Raw genomic sequence first — 25,000 nt, forward strand, 5'->3', positions numbered from 1 at the left:
TATATGAAAATCTCCCTCCTTATATCAGTTGTACAGTGCTTACAATGATCATTTCAAATACGATTTAAAGGAGAAAATTGTTTAGGTTTTTTTTCACTTGTTTTATTAGATATTACACATAATTCCATTCTTATATAACCTGATGTCCTTACTGCGCCACATCCACCTCAAAGAGGAGATTTTAACTTTTTCTAAAGTGTTGAAAAAAGTGATGAAAAAAGAATGGAGATGGCAACATTGCCCAATCTGTTTTTAGACACATAGCTCCCTCTATTGGTAATTTTGTCACTTTTTTTTAAATGAACTTCAAATTATTGTGCAAACTACACAGCTATTTCTGGTCTCTCTTTTTTTTTTTTTTTTTTTTGTATAGGTTAATGGTTCAAAAAATACTACGTGTAAAAAAAGAATCTTGCTCCAATCAATACATTGTATTTGATATTTCTTTCTCCAGTATAGGGATCACCAATAGAGGGGACTGTAATCTTGCTATATATCTACAGAAAGTTTGATCATTTTAACAGTCTTAATTGTGTTTGAGAACTGGCGAAGTGCCGATCAGTTTTAAAAATCAGGTGAAGTTTATGCCAAGTGTGAATATAGGAGAAATCAAATTACTTCAAATGCTTTAAGGATCAGTTTATTGGTGTGTAAATCAGTTTAAAAAACACTGGAACTCAAAGTTACAAAATTCATGAAATAACAATACCTTGTCTAAAACCAAATGCAATCAATAATGTGAGCACACACACACACACACAGTTCAGATAAACTTGTGTCCTGGTAACGATGTCAAAACAGTATCCATCACTTGGATGAAAGATTTTAAATGTACATTTAGGCAGTAGTAACTTTTCACCCAGTTGCCACTCTTTAGGTGTACCATATTTCAACCATATCTAAAGTGGATTCTGGGGCAAACAATACCCTGACAGAAATTAAATAGAACTTGAAGTGCAATTCAAAACTTAAAGGAATAGTTCACACAAAAATGATAATTCTCTCATTTATGCACCCTTATGCCATCCCATATGTTTTTGACTCATTCTCTAAAAATTAATCTAGCTTTCTCTGCAGAACACAAATTATGATTTTTAGAAGTCTGTAGATTGCATATGAATGGGTGCCAAAATATTACTGCTCAAAATGCAAATAAAGGCATCATTAAATCCAGACTCCAGATGCGATTTGATAGGTGTGGGTGAGAAACAGAACAATATTTAAAGTAATTTTGTGCTTGAAATTCTTCTCCTTGCCCAGCAGGGGATGATATGCATGAAGAATGTGAATGACCAAAAACAAAAGAAGAATGTGAAAGTGATCGGTTTCTCACCACACATATTATATAGCTTCTGAAGACATTGAGTTGTATGGATTACTTTTATGCTGACTTGAGTGATTTTTGGAGCTTCTAAATTTTGGCACCCATTCACTTGCTTTGTATGGACCAAAAGAGAAATTCTTCCAAAAATCTTAATTTGTATTCAGCAAATGAAAGAAAGTTATACAAATCTGGGGTGGCATGAGAGTGAGTAAATTATAAGAGAATTGAATTTCGGGGTGAACTAACCCTTAAGTCTATTGGTGTAAAACATTAGTAGAAATTCTCAACTATAGATCCCAAACACCACATCCATATTTCAATAGCTACATTTCAACTCACGAAAACTCATGACCTAAAATTTTTTTCTCCAACACTACAAACTAGTTCTAATTAATGGGCCACAAATACATATAACCTGCCGATAGTCCTCCTGAAATAGTCCTCAAATAAATAAAAAAAGGACATTGTAAGGCTCTAAGAAGAAAGCTCTGAATAGCCATTAGAAAAAAAATATAGAACAATATATACAATATATATAAAGATACATATAAAGAAATGAAGAATACGGAGGCCCCATTTAGAATATGTACATCCAAAGTTTAAAGGCTATGTAACAATAGTTTGCAATTAGGTACCATGACATTCATTTTAAATGATTGTTAAAAACTTTTTTTTTTGGAGATACAAGATAAAAAATAGCATTGGAGATGGAAGCGTTAGAACTAGAATCGGTTATGAAGATGATTAGTAAGATCATAAGGAAAATGCAAAAATCCACCTTTTACAAGTCAACACTATTGGCCTTAATATGCTCTGCTTCACCTGTTAAACTTTTGAACAAGCTTTCTCCCCTGTTTTTCATTGTCCAAGTATAACACCTTTTGAATATCCTGAAAAACTCACTGTTCAGAGACAAATTGATGAGCTTCAACTTTGAAAAAGCATCATACAGAACAAAGCAACTTACACCATAAAGAATTAGCAGTAATAATTGCAATACTGTTAAATGTGTCATGGTGGCCAGGCTTCAGCTCCTAAATAGGTCTCATTTAACTCTGAATATCAACATGTGTTTTGAGGATCAATATTGATCCACAAGCATGTTCTAGTCTAGGTCTAGGGAGGCCCCAATTCAGGATGGATTGGAACCACTCCAGTCCAACAACGGGACAAGCACTTGCCCACTCTCAAGATCATAATGGCCCCTCTTCCCAAAGGTTGCACCCTAGCATTAGCCCAGTCCACAAGAGAATCATTGTTAGCTTTACAAGAGAAAGACATATTTGTGGTCATAGACCATATTGCTTGTGTTGTAGTACTGATACTTATTCAACTAGCTCTGCTTGAACATGAATATGAGGCACATGAGAAATTGCAGAGGACACGTGCCAGGATAGAGACTGACTTGTGTACAAACAGAATGTTGTTTTCAAAACAATAAGGAGAATAGGAAAGTTTCTGTAACAGGCTTCAAAATGGGCAAGGTGGCAGCAGGACCCGACAGAACAGTCAACATATCTTTAATGACATAAATCAACTTAAAGCGACTGTGTGTCTCTCGCTCTATCTCTCACAAACTGGTGCCTCAGGCTTGTCTTTTCCCCCCTCCCGGCTGATTAGGAAAATTCTGTGTCAGGTGTGCATCCTCACGATCTGGCCACGCCCACCTCCTCGTCACAGTTCCCTATTGTACTCAATAAATATTCTAACTTCAATGTGATTTGGATCAAACTCTGATGAGGGCAGATGGATCTTGGCTGGTGAAGTACTCTGTGGTGTATAATAGCATTATGCCAAACATTATTCCATTACATGACATTCAGCCAAGCAGTTCAGTAGAGAATGAAAAAGAGCAGCATTTAACTCCCACTTAACAGGAAGTGTTCAATGTCTTCCTGGACACAAGCAATGAGTGAAAGTATATTACAACATTACACAATATACCAATACTGGCCTTAATACCCAATATTATAATACTGACCGACCAGAAGAATGTTAGGTTTTGGCACTGTAGTGCAATGAACACATTCAGAACTGCTGTGAAGACTCTAAAATGAGCAAAGGGTTAGAAAACTGCAAAACATGCAAAGTATGCTGAACCATGGCAGTGTGTTACTATTAAAAAGGAGTGACACAAGGAGTACGAGTTGGGAATAAGGGAGGTGGAGGGAATAATAGGCTTTGGCATGTTCTTACTTTACACTCGCAACTAAGCTGCTGACACATGAATGGATGAATGTACATTCAAGACATAATTCAGCCCTATCATTGCTGTTCTTCAACTTTTACTAGGTGCTTCAGTGTAAACTACATTTTATTTTTGCAAATCACTGTACTGAATTAATCAAAACATTTCATTCCCTACAAAAAAATGTATTTGTAAAATTTGGCCAAAAATAAAGTTCCAAACTTAAGTTTGGGAGGAGCTTGTTCATCTGGCCTGCCAATCATATCCCAAGGATAAACAAGCGGATGCTTCCCACACAACAGTAACAATATTTCCGGCATCCCTCCACATCCCCTCTTTTACAGTATATTTCAAAACACCTATACCAATTATTTCAAATTTGTTCTGGTTTTAGTCTTTTACCTTAATGTGCTCCAGGACTAACTAAACCATTATTATAGGCTACTTTTGTCATAAATATAGAGTTGGCTTGGAAGAGAATTTTTGGATGATCTAGCCAAATTTTTTTAAAGCCATAGTATAATATAATAAATTCATATTCATATGACAATCAACAATATTTTAGTTCATAATATCTTACAAAAATGAATAGTTGCAATAAACAAGAAAGGTACACAATTTAAAACATATATGCTATACACCCTGATACAATATCCAGAGATCAATTTTCTTCCCCCCAAAATATTTTAGTACCTGAATTTTCAGTAAATAATGCAGACATCAAACCAAACCAGGGTGGAACGCCAAATGTAAAATCTGAGCTCCATATACTAGCAGTCACTTCAAGATAGTACTTCATACTTCAAGACATCTTATTTTACATAATTTCATTCGGATTTAGACATTTGTTTGAAATGATTAAGCAAGCCAACTTCATCTCCTTTCCTGAGTTTCGGATCAATTTTGAAACTACACTGCAAGACTACAAGCATGCATACACTGGCAGTGTTTATTTGGAGCAGCTAAATCCCAGTGGTGCATTGTACTGCCAAAGAGTGCATTACAAATTGAGCAATCCCTGAAAAATTACAGAAACTAAAAAACAAATCAGCTACAATGTTTAGCGAAGACACTTCAAATTCTCAAGAAGTGGTAAACATTTGATTTTACAATCTTTGACCAACCTGTTATGATACAATACTCAGAAGTTAGAGGGAGAAATGATGAAAAATGCAGAAGATGTTGATGCCTTGTGTGACCGGCAGACCAGAGGCCTTCGCTGCTTGTGGCAAGTGCTCAGGTGGGCATAGTCACCTGTGCAAAGTCCTTTCTGGAGTGTGCTCAGATTGCTTGGTTAGCCCAGCTTAGTGATCTGAAGACTCCCATCTATCCTGATCCTATCAATGGCCAGCAAAGGCTTTACTTTGTGATAAAAGTCAAACAGCTGGTGTCCGTCTACAAAGATCCTAAACCGCTGGTGTTCACAATGGATCTCAATCTGTTTAAGAAAAGAAGATAAACAAAGGAAGTTTGAGTTTTTATTTTAAGAGTGATAGGAGATTAAAAGGATCCTTTATCAGTCACTGAGACGCATTGTAGAGAGTGTTGAAAGGAAGAACTTGCATGACTGCTTATCTCAGCTCAACATTAGGAAACAGTTGAGGATTGATCTGGTACTGAAATGACCAATTCAGCCCCATTTACAATCAATAACCACTCATTATCTCTCAGCATCTTTGCCCACTGTGGTCATACAACTCTCTGCCATATGGAGTATTTCTGTAATTGGATATTACGAAGGAATAAACCTTTTTTACAATACACCCTCAAGACAACAGTACGTATTACTGTAAATGAAATAAAAAAAAAACATTAAAAAAAGTTAGTTATGCCATGCATTTACAAAACCATGCTCACTCCTGTAAGATGCTCAGATTTTCTCAAAGAAACATCTACAACTCACTCTCTAAAATAAATTTGTTCTATTCTAAAGAGCATAATCAATACAGCGAAATAAATTTCATCCCTTCATTCTAATGTTTTTGCATTTATTGAGCGCTCAATAGAGACTTGTAAACAGAAATCCCTTTGGATTTGTGAAGGGGAGATGTTTAGTTAGTATTTAAAGTAATTTAAGACACATGAAGATGGTAAATTATTATATGACATCATTCAAGAGCAACCATTTAAAGAGAATGCAACTTTTTGAGTGCTGGGCTTTGCGACAGAAGTATCTCAGACAAATGATTAATTTCTGTTCCTCTGAGGAACTTGATAGGAAGTTGAGCATGTACACAGTGGTATCAAATTGTAGGCCAACCCAGCAGGCAATTTTGCCATAGGTTACTATTTAGCAACTTTTAAAAATCTGAACATTTTGAAAATGTATTTTATGTTGTAGAACTGTTATTCTAACATTCCAGAGGGAACTCCAGGCTAGAAAATGCTAATACTCATCCTGGTTTTAGGACTACAACTTGAGCAGCTCTATATAGGCTATACTGGTTACAAAATATAAAGTTAAAATAATACAGAAGGTGTACTGCAGTTAAACACACAATCTTTTTCAGGACTCATGGGGATTGAGCTGATTAGAGATTCAAGCATGTGGATGTCCTCATTACCCTGAATGCCTGGTCTGGGATGAAGGGGAAGTAAGCTATGGTTGCCTCCTCCTCACTCCATTTCCCTGAAACCTTTGCATTCCTCAGGAACTGCCTGTCAGTGAATCGTGCACGGAGTTTGAGGGCCACATCAGCAACCTCATCATCATCCTTGTCACCAGCATGGCCAGACATCAAACTGATGTCAAAGCTGTGGAGAGAAAAAAAAAATTGCATGTAAACCCTGTTGAGCCCAGCATATGTTTGTCCATACAATGCAAGTAAACTGGTGCCATCAGGCTGCTTGACGGTCTAAAAAGCATATTAGGGCAGCATACAAGTAATCCACATGACTACAGTCGATCAATTAATGTCTTCTGAACCAAATTGATACATTTTGTGTAAAAAAATACATAGGAAATTAAAAATGTATTAGCGCACGCACGCACAAGCTTTCAGTATTTTTAGATGAAAGCAACGTCATAATAGTTTATATTATGTTCATTATTTACCCAATATTGGTATTGTTTTCTGCCCTTAAAATGTACTTGATGTCTCAATGTTTTGAATTATAAACTTTGGCCTTGCACTCTCACTGCGGTTAGATATAATGTTTATTTTATTTATGTTATGTTTAATGCACTTTTTAAAAATGTAATAAAAACCTTTTTGTTTTACTCTTTGTTAGTATTAAAGATAAATAAAATTAGGTTGAAAGTAATCCCAAAGTGATCGGATTAGATTACCCCCAAATTTAATCTAAGAGAATACATTACTGACTGCATTTTTTGTCATGTGAACTGTAATCGGGTACTGATTACAAATTAAAAGTTATTCACCCAGCACTGCTACAATCCTGGATTTTTCTACATCTATCTGTCTTATGTGTGTCTGTGTACGCATTTCTTTAATTAAATAGCTCACCGTATCCCTACTCAGCTTTTATTTTGGAGTTGATTGCAAGCTAAATGAGCCCCGTTGTATGCCATCTAACTTGTATAACCAATTGCCTGCACCACTTTTATGATGAATCATTTGATTCACCACAGATAAATAGTTATTTGAATGAGTGTTTCCAAGGACACACCCTATGCTCTCATCGCTTTGAGATTTGTCTCTTTGACAGCCATTGTAAACACCCATCAACAGTCAGCAGACACATGTAGTGCATCTGAAGCAGAGCTCTAGCCAATGCAAGGAATCTCGTAAAACTCAGTGGCAGCATAAACAGTACTACTGCTCAAAATTCTGTCTAGGTAGGTAGCTCACAAGGTTAAGTCTCCCAGCGAACTGTCAAATTATGGACAAATAAAACAAACTCAAAAATATCTGTATTCATTCGTTCAATTTTATGATAACCAATCCCATGCCAATGCAAGCCTACCTGTCTGGCTCTGGATCAACGATTCCCATGACAATGATCTTCTTCCCAGGCCTCATCCCACCTTTGATCCGTCCACTGAAAGGAACTGTCTAGAATGTTAGATTGGGGAGAGAAACCGTAAATCACACAGTAGACGTCAGCACAAGCCAACAACGACGTTTTTGAAAGAGACTCTACCAGAATGCGCGAGATGTCTTCTTTATAGGGAGAGAGAAGTCCAGCATCTCCGAATGAATTGTTAAGGTGAAGATCATCTTCGGTGTTCTTCCATAATCAAACAGAAGAAAGGCAAGCTTTATAAGTATAATGCACGTTTAATTCACTTAAGATGAAGCGTGCTGCTATGTTGGCAATATAATTAGTTAAGATACAGATTTTTAACAATACATCGACATGCCTTCACCGCATCTTTCCGAAAATAGATTTAAGAGAAGTAATAGGTTCACGCAGCTAAAACAGGGGCTGAAAAAATATTGTCTGTTGCGATGCTCCACGTCTGCAGTGCACTTAAATAAATCGTTGAGAATTGTAACTGAAGTAATTGAGGGAGAGAGAGAGGAACAAGTCAAACCTCTCGTGTGATGGATACAGATTTACTATTGCCGTTTTATATTAGAGACCCTTCATAATGACTCTAATATCTACATTATAATACCAGCGCGCGAACATGGAACTCTGCAACATTGTATAATTTCAACGGTATTATTTGTTACTTACTATCGCATCCTTTTCTATGCTCGCCACCGCCATCTTGAACAGAATAACTTAAAATGCTAATCAAAGGCAGTCCAGCACAGGAATTTGTCAGTGTCGTGGCAGATTAGAGAAGGAGATGCAATAATAAGGTGTCTAAATTCAAGTAAAATAAAAAAAAATAGTAACCTAAACAGAAGTCTTCTCTTAAAGAAATAAACAACTCTATTGTCCACCTCGAGTGAAATAAATTATGCTGACGCGGATTCTTGTACGGATGGAGGATAATCCAGCCCCCAGTTGAACCTAATCTGCCCATCTTTTATCGGATCTCTTAATTTCCACCGTTAATAATAATTGGCCACAATTGTAGCTTTTATGTTGTAGTGACTGTGACATACATAATTCACCTTTGTGTTAAATTTAGTTCTATACATTGTTGGTGATAAATGCAGTAGGCCTACTTTGTTCTTAGCGTTTTTCCTCATAACTGTTCAGGGATCGTGGTCCCTTTAAATGTTCTGTATGGGTGATGACGTAGGACGCTTGTCGGCGCCTTTTGTCTAAATAAACGACACACGTATTTGTGTGCTCAAAGTGCGAAGTTGTCTCTTGCAAGTTACTGCAATTTCCACAATGTATTATAATCTGGCCATTTGCTTGCCTAAAGTGAGGTTAATTTCGCTGGAATTTGTAATATATTTAGTAGTTTTCCAGTATTGTTTAAAATACTTATGGAACGTTTGTTGGAAAATAAATTCTGTACGCTATTTTCTTTTGCATTTTGGTTCATTTAGAGGGAAATAATTCAGTGCAATATTTTTCGAATCTTTGGAATGAATGTGCGCTGCCAATGGGCGGGGAGAGGGAGACCTCTAGTGGTACAACAGCAAAAGTGACGATGTGTTCACGATTTAAGGAACTCTCATATGACTTAAATCCGTGGCTTATTAAATCATTCTCTACATGTTACTATATAAAATCTAGAGTAATGGATCTATGATATGTTTAATGTAAATATATTTGGGAGATTTAACCAGTAATATTGTAATATAATGTAGAAAAATTAAAGGAATAGTTCATCCAAAAAATACTAATTCTATCATCATTTACTCACCCTCTTGTTATTGAAAATCTATAAGACTTAATTTCTTCTGTGGAACAGAAAATGAGCAAATGTTATCCTCAGACATCATTTACTTATACTGTACTGTGCAAAAGTTTTAGGCACTTGTGAAAATTGTTCCATTGTGAGGATGTCTTCAAAAATAATGTAATTTATAGTTTTCATTTATCACTTAACATCATACAAAGTCCAGTAAACATAAAAAAAGCCAAATCAATATTATGTGTGACCACCTTTGCCTTTAAAACAGCACCAATTCTCCTAGGTACACCTGGACAGTTTTTCTTGGTTGTTGGCAGATAGGATGTTGTTCGATACAGTTCTTCTATCTATTTAGGTTGTCTCAATTGCTTCTTTCTCTTTATATAATCTCAGACTGACACAATGTTCAGTGGGGGGCTTTGTGGGGACCATGCTATCTGTTGCAGGGCTCCCTGTTCTTATATTCTAATCATTTCTATTTGCAAAAATTATGTATGGGAGTCTAAAATGTATTTTTCCTATCGAAACACTAAAGCTGAAGATATAAATAACCATCTTAAGACAAATGTTTTTGTGAAACATCTTAAGTATACAGTACTGTATGTATATACATATATATATATATATAGTAGTTGTTGCATTATCTCTTTGATATGTGAAAAATAAAACATCACAATAAATCAGAATATTCTATTATTTTCTAATTGTCTTGAAAATGTTTTGAAAAGTTTACACTATCTGGGCATTTTGTTGATCAATTTGTGATAGACAGGGCCATAGTAAGATAATCTTGGCCCCCTGACTGTACATTGTAATCGGCCCCTTTCCTATTTAAAAATGCATTTTAGAATGTGTTGTGGGGCCCTCTGTACCTTTGGGCCCCTAGAATCATTACCACCTTTCACCCCACTAGCTACGGCCCTAGTGATAGATATCCGTGCCGGGTCTCTAAGGACCCGAACATGTAAGAAAGTTCGGGGACATTTCAATGCATTTAGTGGTTTAAATAACTTTACGTTTTGTTCATTACTTTTTTCAGTGCTGGCCGGGTTTGTGAATATTTTCATCAAAAAGATTCTTTAAAAATAAATTTATAGGGATGTATTTTTAATTTTTATATCAGACAAAAAAATTGCAATTAATAAAATATTTAAATAATAATTACATTATATTTTCTAATGTACAAATGTTTCCAGGTGCTGAGTCAAAAACATTCTGGCCCCTAAGCACCCCCAGGAGGAAATGGATTCCCAACAACACAGGAATTTAAAAAAAATTGGGTTCAACATAATTCCAAGATTTTTTTTTTTCTCATAACAATGTAATTCCTTAGAAAACATGGTTAAAGCAAGTGCATGAAAATCAGAAACACATAAATTCTTTTAATTTAATTGTATGTTGACAGACAGTGTTAACAAAATAACGTCTCCGTTATAAGAGAGTGAAAAGGTATATTAAATAAATTAAAGTCATTCATAGCTTATTTTACACCGACTGATCTTGCTACTACCAAGTTACCATTTTTAAATTGTAGCCTACACGGTTTAACTACATGGCAAGGTCAAATTTCATGGATGGGCATAAAAATTTGCTAAAAGTAATGAAATTGTCAGCCCATGGGTAGCTGAATCATTGAATTTATCTGACATGGCCACTGGAAAATTCTAATTGCACTGACCACTGGGTGTCATTAGATACTATGATTGATGCTCTTTGGAACAAACAAGAGAGATCCAAGAAGAAATATTTGACCTTACAGTGTGACTGACGTCTCATCACGGGGTTCAATTACAACCAGTCACCCTGAGTTTTAAAAGTTGCCAAACTTGTCTTTCATTTAAATTCAGCACAATCTCAGAATATGCTAGAGTTCCTCCGAAGCACAGCTGTGATTTAATCCCCAATAAATCACACTGTTACCAGACTATACCACAGGATTTGCCATTAAGGACACAGATATTTACAGCAAATACTTTCCGGTAAGTCTTCAAAATAGTTAATGTTTCACACAGCCAGTTAAAATGTAGCTAACAAACAGAGCAAGAGGTCAGTCTGTGAAGAATTAACATCACTATCATCTCTACAAAAGAAAACGGCTTATTCCCTTTTAGACTTTGCACAAACACAAATAAGAAATCATTTTGGCACAATTAGATAAGATTATCTTAGCACAAGCTGTTTTTCTTACCAATGTAACAGCACAATGGCCATCAGTGTTCAATTTTACAGATTTAAGTAAACTTATGTTTGACGTAAACTTTACACTGAGGTGACATGTCTACAGTGGTTCGTATAAAAAAGTGAGAGAAAAAAGAGAGCGAAGGAGATGAGGTCACAATCAACAATTTACAGCACAGACTCCACACCGCCCTTGTCATTGAGTGCTTCGCGTGAAGAGCGGTCTCCTCGGTTCTGGTGGGTGACGAGAGGAGAGGTCTCCTCTGCCTGCACATTAGCTACCACCTCCACCTCCTGCAGTTCCTGGTCCTCTGGCTCCTGCTGCTCTCTTTGCTTTTTCATCTCTTGCTGATTGATGTGGTGAAGGATGCCAGCACCAAGAGCATCTCCCTCTACGTTTACAACAGTGGTGGTGCGGTCTCTGATCACACAGACACACACAGGTACACAGATACACATAGACAGTTAAATTAAAGGAATGTTCTGGGCAGTATTGGGTAAATTACTCCAAAAAAGAATCCACTACAAATTACTTATTCCATTACTTATTCCTTCTTTGGAATTGTAATCAGATTATTGTTATGTAATTGGGGAATTAATCACATTACTAAGTACTTTTAAGTTACTTTCTAAATCACTTTTCACAGAAAAGTCTTTGTTTTTAAATAATGTCTATATTTCTTTGTGACAGCTGAAGAGTGTGCAAAAATGAACAGAGGCACTAACAATATGAACATACTGTATTCAGTACATTCAGTAACTAATTTGATCACAAAAATTTAAAATGTAATGCGTTACACCATTTTGTTTTGGTTACAGTAACTAATTACTTTGTAATCAGATATCAACCAACGCTGGTTCCAAGTTCCTTCCAAATAATTTGATATCTTTTCTTGCATTTTTCAGTTGTTTTTTTTTTATCTATTTTTTTGGGTTGGGGCTACTGTTTTAGATAGAGGTGAATAACTAGACATTAATCGAATTCACTTACGCAAAATTACCACACAGGAAATCGACATGCTGCTTCTGAATGTTAATTCACCCTAAAATTGACCCCACCCATCATAATCCAGTGAGACATTTTTGCATCAAGTCAGACATTTAGACATTTATACTTTTCCCTGTGGCGCTGCTGATAGCATGTTGTTCAAGAAATCTCAGAGACACAGGTTCTATTCCCTTGGAAACCAGAAGTAGTTGCGTTCACATAAACATGGTTGAATGTGATTAAGGTTCCCTTTTCCACTAAAATTATATTTTTACTTAGCTGACAGGGTTGGGGTTTGGGTTAGGATTAATAAAATATGCATATGAATATTGATTCTAGTATCTAGTATGGTTAACTCACTTTGGGCACCACACTGTGGATGTTTCACCTCAACAATATTTCCATCTTCGGCCACTGGGGGCAGTGGCTTCTAACTTTTAAAATAGACTGCATATCTTCAGTGTTGGTGACTAGTAATTAGTATGGTGATGATGGGGAAGGATATAATGATATTAATCTAGGCAAAGGGTGGCAACTTTAAAGAACATACAATTGTTTAATTTTATTTGTTTTTAAACAATATTTTACTACATAATTCCCACACTTTCTTTTATTTCACATTTTTGATGACCTTACTATTATTCTAAAATGTCGTAAATAATAATGAATTAATATAAATTATCAGAAATAATATCCCTAGCCTTCTAGTGAACTGCTTTATTTTGTATGATAAGAGTAAAATGGGAAAAGCTGTCTTACACAATCCAGTCCACAGCCAGCATGAGTGACAAGTCATGGGTGGGCAGACCGATGGCCTCAAGAATGATAGCAATGGTGATGATCCCTCCAGCTGGAATGCCCGCTGCTCCCACACTGGCAGCGGTGGCTGTCACCCTGTGAATAGACAAATAATTAGTCATTTAGCAATGCTTTAATTTAATTGAACAGCACACTTATTACAGCCATGAAACTCTTTTACCACCATGTCACCTATAAGAAAGGAATGAAGGAATGAACTACAATCCCATGAAGCATTCCAAATTATGTAATTGAATTAATGTTCTTTATAGGTATAAAAAAATATTTTAGGTTAATTGCAAAATATTCAGATCCTGTAGTATATACAAATATATACTGTTTACTGAAAGTAGTTTAAAAGCGAAAGATTCAACAGAAGCATATATCATTGCTTAACGGCCTCATGGCTCATGATACGTCTGTTAAGAAAGGTCAAGAAGTTATTGTTAAAAATAATTAGCTAATGGAGAAAATAAATAGGCATTTTACTACAGACTGTGGATCTTTATAGCATAACACTGGGGCAGGCTCGTGAGAGTGAGTGACTGTGCTGCAATGCTTGTAAATTTAGATCAAGCTTAGGATCCCTGCCCTGTTTAGATACAGAGTACATGTCACGTGTAACCAGTATCAATAGATATCACATTCAAAGTGACCATAAATACTCCTGCCGTTTAGGGAAAGGCCTCAGGTGAGATACACTCACAGTATGGTGAAGATCTGGCCTGCGTTGAGGTCAACATTGTTAAGCTGGGCGATAAACACAGCTGCAACACACTGGAAAATGGCTGCTCCATCCATGTTGACAGTGGCTCCTATCGGTAGGATGAACCGGCTGATTCTTTTGTCAACACCATTGTTTTCCTCAACACATTTCATCATAGAGGGCAGGGTTGCTGAGCTGTGCAGGTACAGAAAACGGCCAAGAACTCGGTAAAGAATGATAATTTATAATGACAAAAACAACAGTAATAATGGCCATTACAATCTAAGCTCACTCACTCTTAAAGGGATAGTTCACCCAACAATGAAAATTCTCTCATCATATACTCACCCTCATGCCATCCCAGATATGCATGACTTTCGTTCTTCTGCAGAACACAAATTAAAAGAAATGTTTTTAGATTTAGATATTTTAGTTTCGATTTCAGCTCTGATGGTCCATACAATGCAAGTGAATGGGTGCCAAAAATGTTATGCATCAAAAAGCACATAAAGGCATCAAACAAGTAATCCATAACTTCAGTGTTTTAATCCATGTCTTCAGAAGTGATTTTATAGGTGTGGGTAATAATGTCCTTTTTTGCATGAAATTCTTCTCCCTGCCCAGATGCGATGCATGAAGACTGTGATTCACCAAAACATAAGAAGAATTGCTACTGAAAATATGGATTTAACCACTAGTTTCTTTTATGATGGCTATATGTGCTTTTTGGAGCATCAGAATTTTGGCACCCATTCACTTTTTTATGCACCATTTTATGGACCAAAAGAGCAGAGAAATTCTTCTTAAAATCTCCATTTGAGTTTAGCAGATGAAAAAGTCATAAGCATCTGGGATGGCATGAGGGGGAGTAAATGATGAGAGAATCTTCATTTTTGGGTGAACTATCCCTTTAAGCCAAAGGGTTCACCCTCCTTTATCAACAGATCAAGGTTTCTGCATTTGAAACAACACTGTCAAAGATTTAGCAAGACTCGTAGTTCCAGAAATAAACAACACTTGGTAGTCATATTCTGGAAACACAATGAACCCCCAAAAAATATGTGATTATGTGAACCTTAAAAAATTTGCTACATGTGGTAACATGTAAATCAAGTCAAAAATATTATTTATATGAGATATTATAAAAATGTATTACTTGGAAAAACTAATTTTAAGGGTTAAAAAAGTTAGACCAGCACTAAACCAGCACTAACTGGCATTAACCTGCATAAAAATTCAAGCTGGTCTACACTGGTCCTAACAGCAAGAATATGCATTATAACAAATTACCTGGAGCAGGTTGCAAAGGCTGTAGTGAAAGGTGTGATGAGGCCAGACAGGAAACTGAAGGGGTTTGTACGAGTGAATCCAAAGTAAATGAGAGGCAAGACAATGCCACCATGGATGACATGACCAAGGATAGAGGCAAAAATATACTTCCCCAAACTAGTGACCAACAGAACCACATCCTCCATCTCTACAATTTTACTCCCTACCAAGAACATGATGCCAAAAGGCACATACCTGAAGGAAAACAAAAATACATTAGTTAAAGATGGTATGTATCATATTGTATGTTTTGTTAGACACTGAATTTCAGAATGTATAAAATTATTACTGTATGTACAGTATATGCACTGTATATGAGTATATGGTTATAGTGTTGAGTATTGAAAAAACAAATAGCACTGTTCTATTACTTTGTACTTACACGTACTTGAAAAAATTATTGGTTCAAAACAATTGGTACTTTGATTTAAATATTCACATTATAATAACAATTGGCTTTATACTATAGGCAAATCAATTTAATCAAAGTTAATTTCTTTACTTACCACATGATCCAGGAGACCAGTACCATTGTGGCTTCATTGAAGGCATTGAAAAAACGAATGAGCTCCTCTCCTTCTGCCCCAAGCTTTCTCAAAGCAACTCCAAAAATCATAGCAAAGAGAACAAGGCCAAGAATATTCATTCCATCTGTATCTGTTCCATAAGGAACCTGAAACTCACCAGAACATTTCAACCATTGTTAAGAAGGGGCTTCCAAAAGTGCACAGTCAAATATTATAATATTGTCATTCAATGTTTATTTGGCTTTATTTACTATACTATATTAATTTACTTTGAGAATTGATCAAAGGTGAACATTGCCAAAGCAAAAACAAACTAATTTGGTGGGGCGCCTGGGTAGCTCAGCAAGTATTGATGCCGAATACCACCCCTGTAGTCACGAGTTGGAATCCAGGCCGTGCTGAGTGACTCCAGCCAGGTCTCCTAAGCAACCAAATTGGCCCGGTTGCTAGGGAGGGTAGAGTCACATGGGGTAACCTACTCATGGTCACGATTAGGGGGTTCTCGCTCTCAATGGGGCGTGTGGTAAGGTAGCATGAGCCTCCACATTCTGCGAGTCTCTGCGGTGTCATTCACAACGAGCCACGTGATTAGATGCGTGGATTGACGGTCTCAAAAGTGGAGGCAATTAAGACTTGTCCTCCACCACCCGGATTGAGGGGAGTAACTGCACCACCATGAGAAACTACTAAGTAGTGGGAATTGGGCATTCCAAATTGGGAGAAAAGGGGATAAAAATCAACTTTGGTGACTGACATTGGTGAACAACAAACACAAAATTTGACACCCGGCAGTTCACAAGAATTGAATATTTACTTAACTAATGTTTCTATTCAGTGGTGTGATGTCATATTTCCTGCCACTGAATCTGATGAGTGTGCATGGATTAGTGACTTTCAAAAGACAAAATGTGAAAGTTTGGCTCTCAGAAAGTGGTGGTGGTAGTGGGGTCACAGGATGATGAAAATCTGATGGGACTGAACTAGCGTTCATCTGAATCCCTCTCTTGTTCTGGACTCCATTAGACATCCAGGCTTGGCTCATCACTTGGCACATGCCACTGGTCTTTCAATAAGCCCTACTTACGCAATTATGGACCTCAAGCGTTTTGAGGGATTGACCAATATTTTCACATGCACCAGCAGATATGAGACATTTAGCTGAGCCAGGATGTCATGAATGAACACATACTATTTTGGAAGAGTAATTAATTGTATAGTGGATACTGTATAACTCCATCTACAAGATCAATTCTATCCATTTTATGTCAGAAAACAGCAAATGTTACTTAGGATATCAAATATATTAAATACTGAGAAAGGAAAAAAGAAAGACAGAAATGTAGGTTAGCTCAACTAAACTTGCTTATAGGACAACATTTATAGATATTCCTGTTGAAAAGAATAGCATTAGTGCATGTTGTGTTTTGGATACTGGGTTACAAGCAAGTCTCTTTGTCAACCAGCTTCATTAGAAATGCACTGGAAAAAAAAAAAGATTAGATTATGTGAACCTAAAAAAATGTGCTTCATGTGGATATAAAATGTAATTCTCTTAAGTACTAAATATATCGCTTGATACATTCTAAAAGCCTATTACTGAGATATATCAAGAACATATGGGAAATCAACGTGTTAGTCCGAAAGTTCCTGTACCCCTGAAATCACCCCCACTCAGTCGAATTACTAACAAGCTCCATCCCCATCAGACATTTTGCATAAACCAGGAAGTAATTCCATTAACATAAACAATGGTGAGCATGATTCAAACGTTCCATTTTCGCTCTAGAATTAAATGTTTACATCAGTGATGGTTAGGTTTAGGTTAGGCGGTGTTAATAAAATATGCATTCCTGTTGACTGTACTACATAATTTACAACTGAAAATACAACTTGCGTTTGGCGCCACTCAGTGGACATTTTAGCAACACCTCAGCTGATGGGAGGGGGGCAATGATTAATTTCGGTAAGCACAAACCAATTTCAGCAACTGAAGATTCGATCTATCGATACCGAACTCACAGTGATATCAGTTTCGATATACATTATAGCAATAAGCAGCTCAGAAATATACTTTAAGAATGACTTATATATATATATATATATATATATATATATATATATATATATAAATATAAAAAGATCAAAACCAAGGTATACGATGTATGGTACCTTGTTGTCAATCTTTCAGTCAACGAAACATTTAAATTATGCATTTCCAAAAATTTTGCAGTAGACAAAAATCCTAGAAAACATGGTCTGTGAACATTAGACATGCCAGATAGGACCTTAAGATAGTACGACCTATTGAACGAACTGATCGTCTATCCCTCACAGCCTCGTTTTCATTCATTTAATATTAAATATGGTATCTATGCTGACTAAGGTCTATTACGGTTAATTAAGGCACATAGGAGCTACATGAAAAAAAGCACTCTTGGAATGGCTTGCCATTTCCAGCTGCTTGAGTGCACAGTAGTTTAGATGAAGCTAAATGGCTGTGTCAACCCTGGCCCTGCGCAAACACACAGCAAGCTTTTTCAAGGCTGACAAACAGCCAGCATTACAGTGTTTAGAAAAAGAAAAGAAAAAAAATATAGCCAAATTAAGGTTTGTGCTAGGAGTAACTGTACTTGAGCTTCTACTATCCCAAAAGTGAAAAAATATTGGGTTAAAATGACATTTAAAAAAGTGACATATTTACAAACAATTTGATAACATGAAATTGACCACAGTCTACCGAACTAAAGTCCATCCCCCCATCAGAAATTTTTCCATCAATTCAAAAAATGTTCACCATTCCCTTCGATGCTACTAATAGCGCCTTGAGCTAGTAGTCTCCAAGACACGAGTTCTGGTCCCATGGAAACCAAGAAGGAATTGCATTCACGTAAACAACGGTAATCATTAACTGGAAGTTGCATTTTTTAAAATAAAATTTAATTTTTATTTCACTGATGGTTAGGTTTAGGGTTAATAAAATATGCTTTCCTGTTGACTATATTACATAAATTACAACACAAAAATACAACTTTTTTTTAGCACCACACTGTGAACATTTTACCCAGAAACTGGTCAACAATGCTTCCAGCTTCGACTGGGGGTAGTGGTTCAAATAACACCAAATTCACAGTTTATTAGTCTGGAACAAATTCTGTTTGACATTCCTGGTCATTTTGACCATTGTATACTTGCTAATATTTGCTTTACATAGATAAAAAGAAATAAAAAGGGCCTAATTATAATGTGACAATGATATTACAGAAGAATGATATCAATACATTTGATGGCTGTTGTAAAGATTATGTACCTTTTGGTAGTTGAGGGTTCCATTGGGTTCATTTCCAACAAGAATCATCTTGTAATCAGTAGCATACTGTGAAAAAAGTGAGAGACAGATGAGGACAATATCATGAGTTGGCTTTACATGCAGAGCTTATCACAGCCATTTTGGCTGATCTAATTCTATTTCAATGTGAGGCTTCATAAACTCATAAATATCTGATTATTTATCTCATTTGAGCCCATTTCTGTGAAAGTCTAGTGCCAAAGCACTAACAAAAGCAGCATTTAAAGTTTAGCTGAAGAGGACTTTGAGACTGGCACACACAGACAATAATAGTGACACCCCACAACCCTCCTTTTCAGTACCCCAGTTCCTCAAAAGCTTCAATTATTTTGTTTGGAGTACCCCAGTTTAGACTTAGCATTCCGATCTTCCAATGTTCAATATACTGTATATCAAATGTATAAAAGTTCACAGGCAGCCATATCTGTAATGGGTTTTTAATCCAGTCTGAATTAAATGTTCACAGTGATAAAGTGACAAAAGTCCTAAACATTTTTCAATTAAAGATAATTAGGACAAACTTGAATAGATCTACTACAATTAGTACTTTGGATCAATCCATTTGTAACTGGCTGTTAAAATAATTCCCAGGCATTTCTGCATTAATCGTTGTCTTTTTCCATTTAAAGCTTTTATTGGGTTCCATCCACGAGAATTGAAATCGGACTGGATAGAGAAACATTCTCAAACTGGATATCTCAACCTAATGACCCAGACTGTCTTTCTAAAGATACTCTGGCCTTTAAGAAAACATCCTTTTTTACAAATTGATTACGGACTGCCCGGGTCAGTTTGTGTCAGTAAGGCCCAGTCTGGGCACAGATATGTTATCATCCGCCCTGACTGTCGAACCCCCTGACCTTCCTTTGAGCAGAGCATGCTCACGGTTGAGCAGCTGCCCATGTTGTACAACCCAGTGAACCAAGCCAGGTTGCCAGGCATCAAGGAACGGAATCAGCTTGCTATGGTAACAGTGTAGTTGCTTAATGGTGAGAGAGGATGGGAGGTATTTATTGAAGCAGGAATAAAAAATGGTAACTCCATTTTGAGACTCTCTAAATTAGAGATGAATTGACTGTTCAAATGGATAAATGATTTTAGGAAATAATGTTCATTCTGGATATGACTGCTGGTGTGTATGTGTGTGATTTGGAGCTGTGTTTACACTACAAAAATGGACAGAGGCAAAAAAAAAAAAAAAAGTAACTTACTGAACGGAAAGCTGCAGCCACCAGGTTAGCTGGGAACAGGTTTCTGAGAGGAAAAACAAGCAAGCAATATAAACCATGATGCAAACATTTGTAAAACTCCCTTATCATCACAGATGGACACCACTGATGTTACTTTGGTAAATTCCCACGCAACCAGACAAATCCTGACACTTCTGACAGAATCACAATGCTTTGAGTAGATTTAAAGTTTTCCATTGATCCATACAGATCAATAACTGTATCTCTAAATATATATATTCACTCTGACTAAAGAATAAAGCATGCAAACTAAAATGTCTGTGCAATGTTTTAATATTACCCATACTAATAGAAATGTAGTTGTAATATTCATCTATGTACATTGAGTTAGCAGCAATTTAAACACCAAAAGCAATATACAAACAAAGCCAGTCATGCACAAATAATATACACTAAATTGAGTTCATCCGAGTTCTTATTCGTCATATGACCAGAGTTAAAGAAAGAATAAATCTAGTAATGCAGCAATCTATTTTGCAGAAATGTACTCTTGACATTTTCTCAACCAACTTCTTGAGGTATTACCATGGGATGCTTTTTAAACAGTATTGAAGGAGTTCCCATCAATATGCTGGCACTTAGTGGCTGATTTTCTTTATTATTCGGTCCAATAAAAATTGTCTTTATTATTCGGTCATCCATTTAAAAAAATAAATAAATAAATTTAATAATCAACTAAATACAACTTTAGTTTTGTAATTAAATATATTAATATGTTAGCACAATTATATTTTTGTCTACAAAACTAATTTCAAACATTTAAGCATACACCTTCAGATCAAAAGATCATGAAAAACTTTTCAGACAAGTGACCCCAAACTTTTGAACAGTAGTGTGTAAATACGTATATATATTACACACACCGATCAGCCACAATATTAAAACCACCTGGCTAATATAGTGTAGGTCCCACACGTGCCGTCAAAATAGTCATGCTGTCATGTCATTCTAAGATGCTATTCTTCTCACCACAATTGTACAGAGCTGTTGACGGAGTTCCCGTATACTTTGTAAGTTCGAACCAGATATATGTATTTAGAAGGTTTTCTAATATATGTATCGATTACATTTTCTTAATTGAAGATTTTCTGCTGATTTAACTTTTTGCAGTATGTGGTACTGGAGATTTGAGCACCTTTGTCCCACTTTCATACAGTATGTGGAATGAAACTTGCTGTTATTTTGCCAGAAATGTGAGTGCTTTTCCAACCATCGACTGTTCTTCCATCCAGCTCTTCTAAATCTCAGACAAGCATTGATTGCATAAAATATGTGGGGTAACACATTTTGCACAGCAATTGGGGGGTATGTAATTGTGGTCACATGATTTGCAAATATCGGTTTAGGTTATTAACTTAGGCCTATACATACAGTATATTGCAGTAGACTCGATATGAAAATATAATAACATTTTAAAATTAACATTAATTTCCATAATCAAATACCTTGCCAGGTCTAAAAACGAATCCGCTGTCTCTTTGTTGGTGCTCACTCCTTCAAGCCCCAAACTGTTGGTGTTAAGCGCTCCGGCTCCCACACCGGGTTTGATGATGAAGGCGAGCGCAACCCCGATGGATGAAGCGATCAGAGTGGTCACCAAAAAGTAAGCCACGGCGATTCCTCCGAGCTTTCCCAGCGAACGGGTGTCCAGACTCGCGGCGCCAGAAATCAAACTGCAAACCACTAAAGGGAGGATGATCATCTTGAGCATCCTCAGTAGCATCTCTCCAGGGAAGGCAAAATAAGTCATTTGAGCTCGGGTTAGGCTCATGTTCCGGACCATCATTCCGAGCCCGACGCCCACCAGCACCCCGGACACCGTCAAAATAACTAAGAGGTTTCTTTTTAAAAACATCATGAGCCTGTCTTTAAAGCTTTTCTTTTCAGAATTTGTTAAAACCACTTTTACCGGGCTTTTGTGCCCGGCGTGCCCGTTGATTTCGCTCTTCTTTTCCTCCATGTTTTCCCCTCGGCGTTTAGTCTGACCACGCGTTTGTAAGAGCCACCGGGATTTTCGCTTCAGCAGGGTGAGCACACTTGGCAGTGGAGCGGATTGGCGAGCGCTAGTAAAAAAAAGCCATGTAATTCATCTACCAATGACGAGGGGATTCGTAGGGATAAAGACACAGGACATGCGCACTCCTGGATCATGATGAAATGATGCAACAAGTGAAAGGGTTGCTGATATCTCAACCATGCAACCCATGCAACATTGTATTATTATTATTATTACTGTCAATGTTATTTAATAATTGTTTTTATTTTTTAGAGCAACAATGGGTAACACTTTACAATATTATATGTTAAAATTAGTTAACTACATGAAATTATGTATTTACATGAAATGATTAATACCCTTAGCATTAATTTTGGCATACTGTAAACTTATACATTTTTACCATTAAATGGTAAGTTGTATGTGTATCATTAGTTAATGCATTATGAACTAGTAGATTAGATGATTAGAATGAAATGCAGTTAGCATCTAACTAGAAGTGCAAATAGCTATATTTATATATATGTGAGTATATACAATATGTTTTTTTTTTTAGAGTTCAAAGATATGAGGTAGAGAAGCAGAGACCAGCTCAATGCAAATGTCTAAGAATACAGTACAAGGTGCAAATGAAGAAGGATAAAACTGAAGGTGGATTGTACAGAATTAAGTATAAATATGTAAATATATTTATATGGTCGGTGACCATAACAGTGCAAGTGGCATCAGGAGGTAGAAGTTATGTGCAAAGAAATTTGCAAGGGAATGTGCAAAAAAAAAAAAAAAATTTATATTATTATTATATATATATTACATATATGTGTGTGTGTGTGTGTGTGTGTGTGTGTGGTCCGAGTGGGATGTAGTGTTCAGCGCTTGAGTTTAGAGTTCAGTAGGCTGACAGGGAAAGAAACTGTTCCTGAGCAATACTAATGTTAATGAGCAATAGTCTATTTAGAGACATTAATCAAGCTTAAAAAATACTTTTCATTGTAAGCTGAAAATACCTAGTGCATTTACTAATCTTAACAAATAGAACTTTATTGTAAAGTTTTAATCATCATTTGTATTACAACATTTTACAGCCTGTCATTACAAAACAATAAAGGTAGTGAGACCTGTAATTTTCTTCTGTGTTCTTCAAATTATGTGTTGTGTTTTACTTTAAAACAATAATCAAATTATCACAATTTCAGACTGCCATCTGAAAATGTTTCCCCCAAAGCTAAGAAGTCTAGATGGGAAACATTCAGGTCTATTTAGCTGTCCGTAGTTCCTTTTCCCTGAACCTCAACTACTTTGTTCCAAAAATAACAGTTCACAGCTGCCAAATCAGGAGCACAGGAAGCTGAGTATACACTGCAGTCATTATAATACAGTGAATCCCACTGTGAGGGTCCTTTGACGGAACAAGACTGAATATTTTAGGCCCCAGATGGTTCCAATATTACCCTGTGTCTTCTTTTGAGCTGAAAATAATCTTCAAAAGGTGCTTGCTTTAAAAGTATTTTATTGTGTAATAGATTGGATCAACATGGTAAATGAAGTCACAGACATTGAGAAAGAGAGAGAGAGGGAGAGTGAGAGAGGGGGGGGGGGCAAGCGAGAGAGAGAGGAAGATCTAACCCTGTGTAAGATCAAACCATGTTCTGTAACTCAGCTGTTGTAATGTCGTAGAAAGATGAGCTCTGTCTCGAACCACCCTCCAAATCTTGTTTAATTATATTTCTTCTCTCTGCTCTCTTTGCTATGATATTTAGCTGTGTATGGTTTACTCTGAAAAACAATCAATTTTAATGTGGTATCCATAACAATATATGTCTGCCATATATGTAATTAAGGCATGTTAAAAACAAATCTGATCTGCTGCTTCTAAAAATATCTTTAAAGATATGTTTTGAAAATCATTATTGCAGGGGTCTTTAAATGTTTTGATGCCAAGGACCCTCAAACATAATGATCCCCTTGTGAGGGAACCATTCCTAAAATTCCTAAAGCATCTGCCAAATGCATAAATGTAAATATAAATGCAGCTATGTATTGTCATGTATCTAGATTCATTTTAATACAATAATAGCGATGAAACTGTAATGTCAAAATCTTAACACTTCAACAAAATCTTAACAAACCAAAACAAAAAAAAAAAACTGCATTTTTGCATTACAGAATGTTAAATGTGTGACTTTAATCACAATGCATCCTCTACTGTAATACATTGAACACAAAACTATATTTGGATAATAGTTTTGTGCTATGATGCTGATGATAGTGTTATACAGAATTAAATATCTATTCCTTCTCATTCTGGTATAGACTTTTGTTCCATTGTACACCAATAGCTCCTAAATTATTTAATTGTGGTCCAAAATTATTTTGTAAATTGTTGCCATACGTGTTTAAAACTAAGTACAAGTCTGCAGGCAGGCACCTTATGCACTGTCTACAGTATGAAGAGAGAGAAGATAGTACTCTACTAAAAAATGCACTGATATTTTCTAACCACAAGATGGCATTATTTTGTCTTGTAATGTGCATTCTTTGTCTAAGAAAAAAATGGGTGTGATTGCAAACCAACAGGCATCTTTGATCATTGTTTATTCAACACAGAAGCAAAACAAAAACAAAAAAAACAAAAAAAAAAA

General features: G+C 36.1%; 2 protein-coding genes across 2 annotated transcripts; both read right to left on the reverse strand.

The window, feature by feature from the left end:
- Positions 1-633: 633 nt before the first annotated feature.
- On the reverse strand, positions 634-8,577 carry LOC127642355 (galectin-related protein B-like). The gene is made up of 5 exons (XM_052124966.1): positions 8,157-8,577; positions 7,617-7,703; positions 7,440-7,528; positions 6,077-6,266; positions 634-4,950 (listed from the first exon to the last, which is right to left on the reverse strand). The coding sequence occupies exons 1-5, from the start codon at positions 8,187-8,189 to the stop codon at positions 4,807-4,809; spliced, it is 543 nt and encodes a 180-aa protein (XP_051980926.1). The 5' UTR covers positions 8,190-8,577; the 3' UTR covers positions 634-4,806.
- Positions 8,578-10,339: 1,762 nt separating this feature from the next.
- Positions 10,340-22,423, reverse strand: LOC127642356 (neutral amino acid transporter A-like). The gene is made up of 8 exons (XM_052124968.1): positions 21,808-22,423; positions 20,324-20,366; positions 19,074-19,139; positions 15,746-15,912; positions 15,201-15,434; positions 13,911-14,105; positions 13,166-13,300; positions 10,340-11,839 (listed from the first exon to the last, which is right to left on the reverse strand). Exons 1-8 carry the CDS (start codon positions 22,320-22,322, stop codon positions 11,587-11,589), a joined length of 1,608 nt encoding a protein of 535 aa, XP_051980928.1. The 5' UTR covers positions 22,323-22,423; the 3' UTR covers positions 10,340-11,586.
- Between the last annotated feature and the right edge of the window lie 2,577 nt (positions 22,424-25,000).

This window comes from Xyrauchen texanus, unplaced genomic scaffold (assembly GCF_025860055.1).
Source record: "Xyrauchen texanus isolate HMW12.3.18 unplaced genomic scaffold, RBS_HiC_50CHRs HiC_scaffold_563, whole genome shotgun sequence".
NCBI classification, from domain to species: Eukaryota; Metazoa; Chordata; class Actinopteri; order Cypriniformes; family Catostomidae; genus Xyrauchen; species Xyrauchen texanus.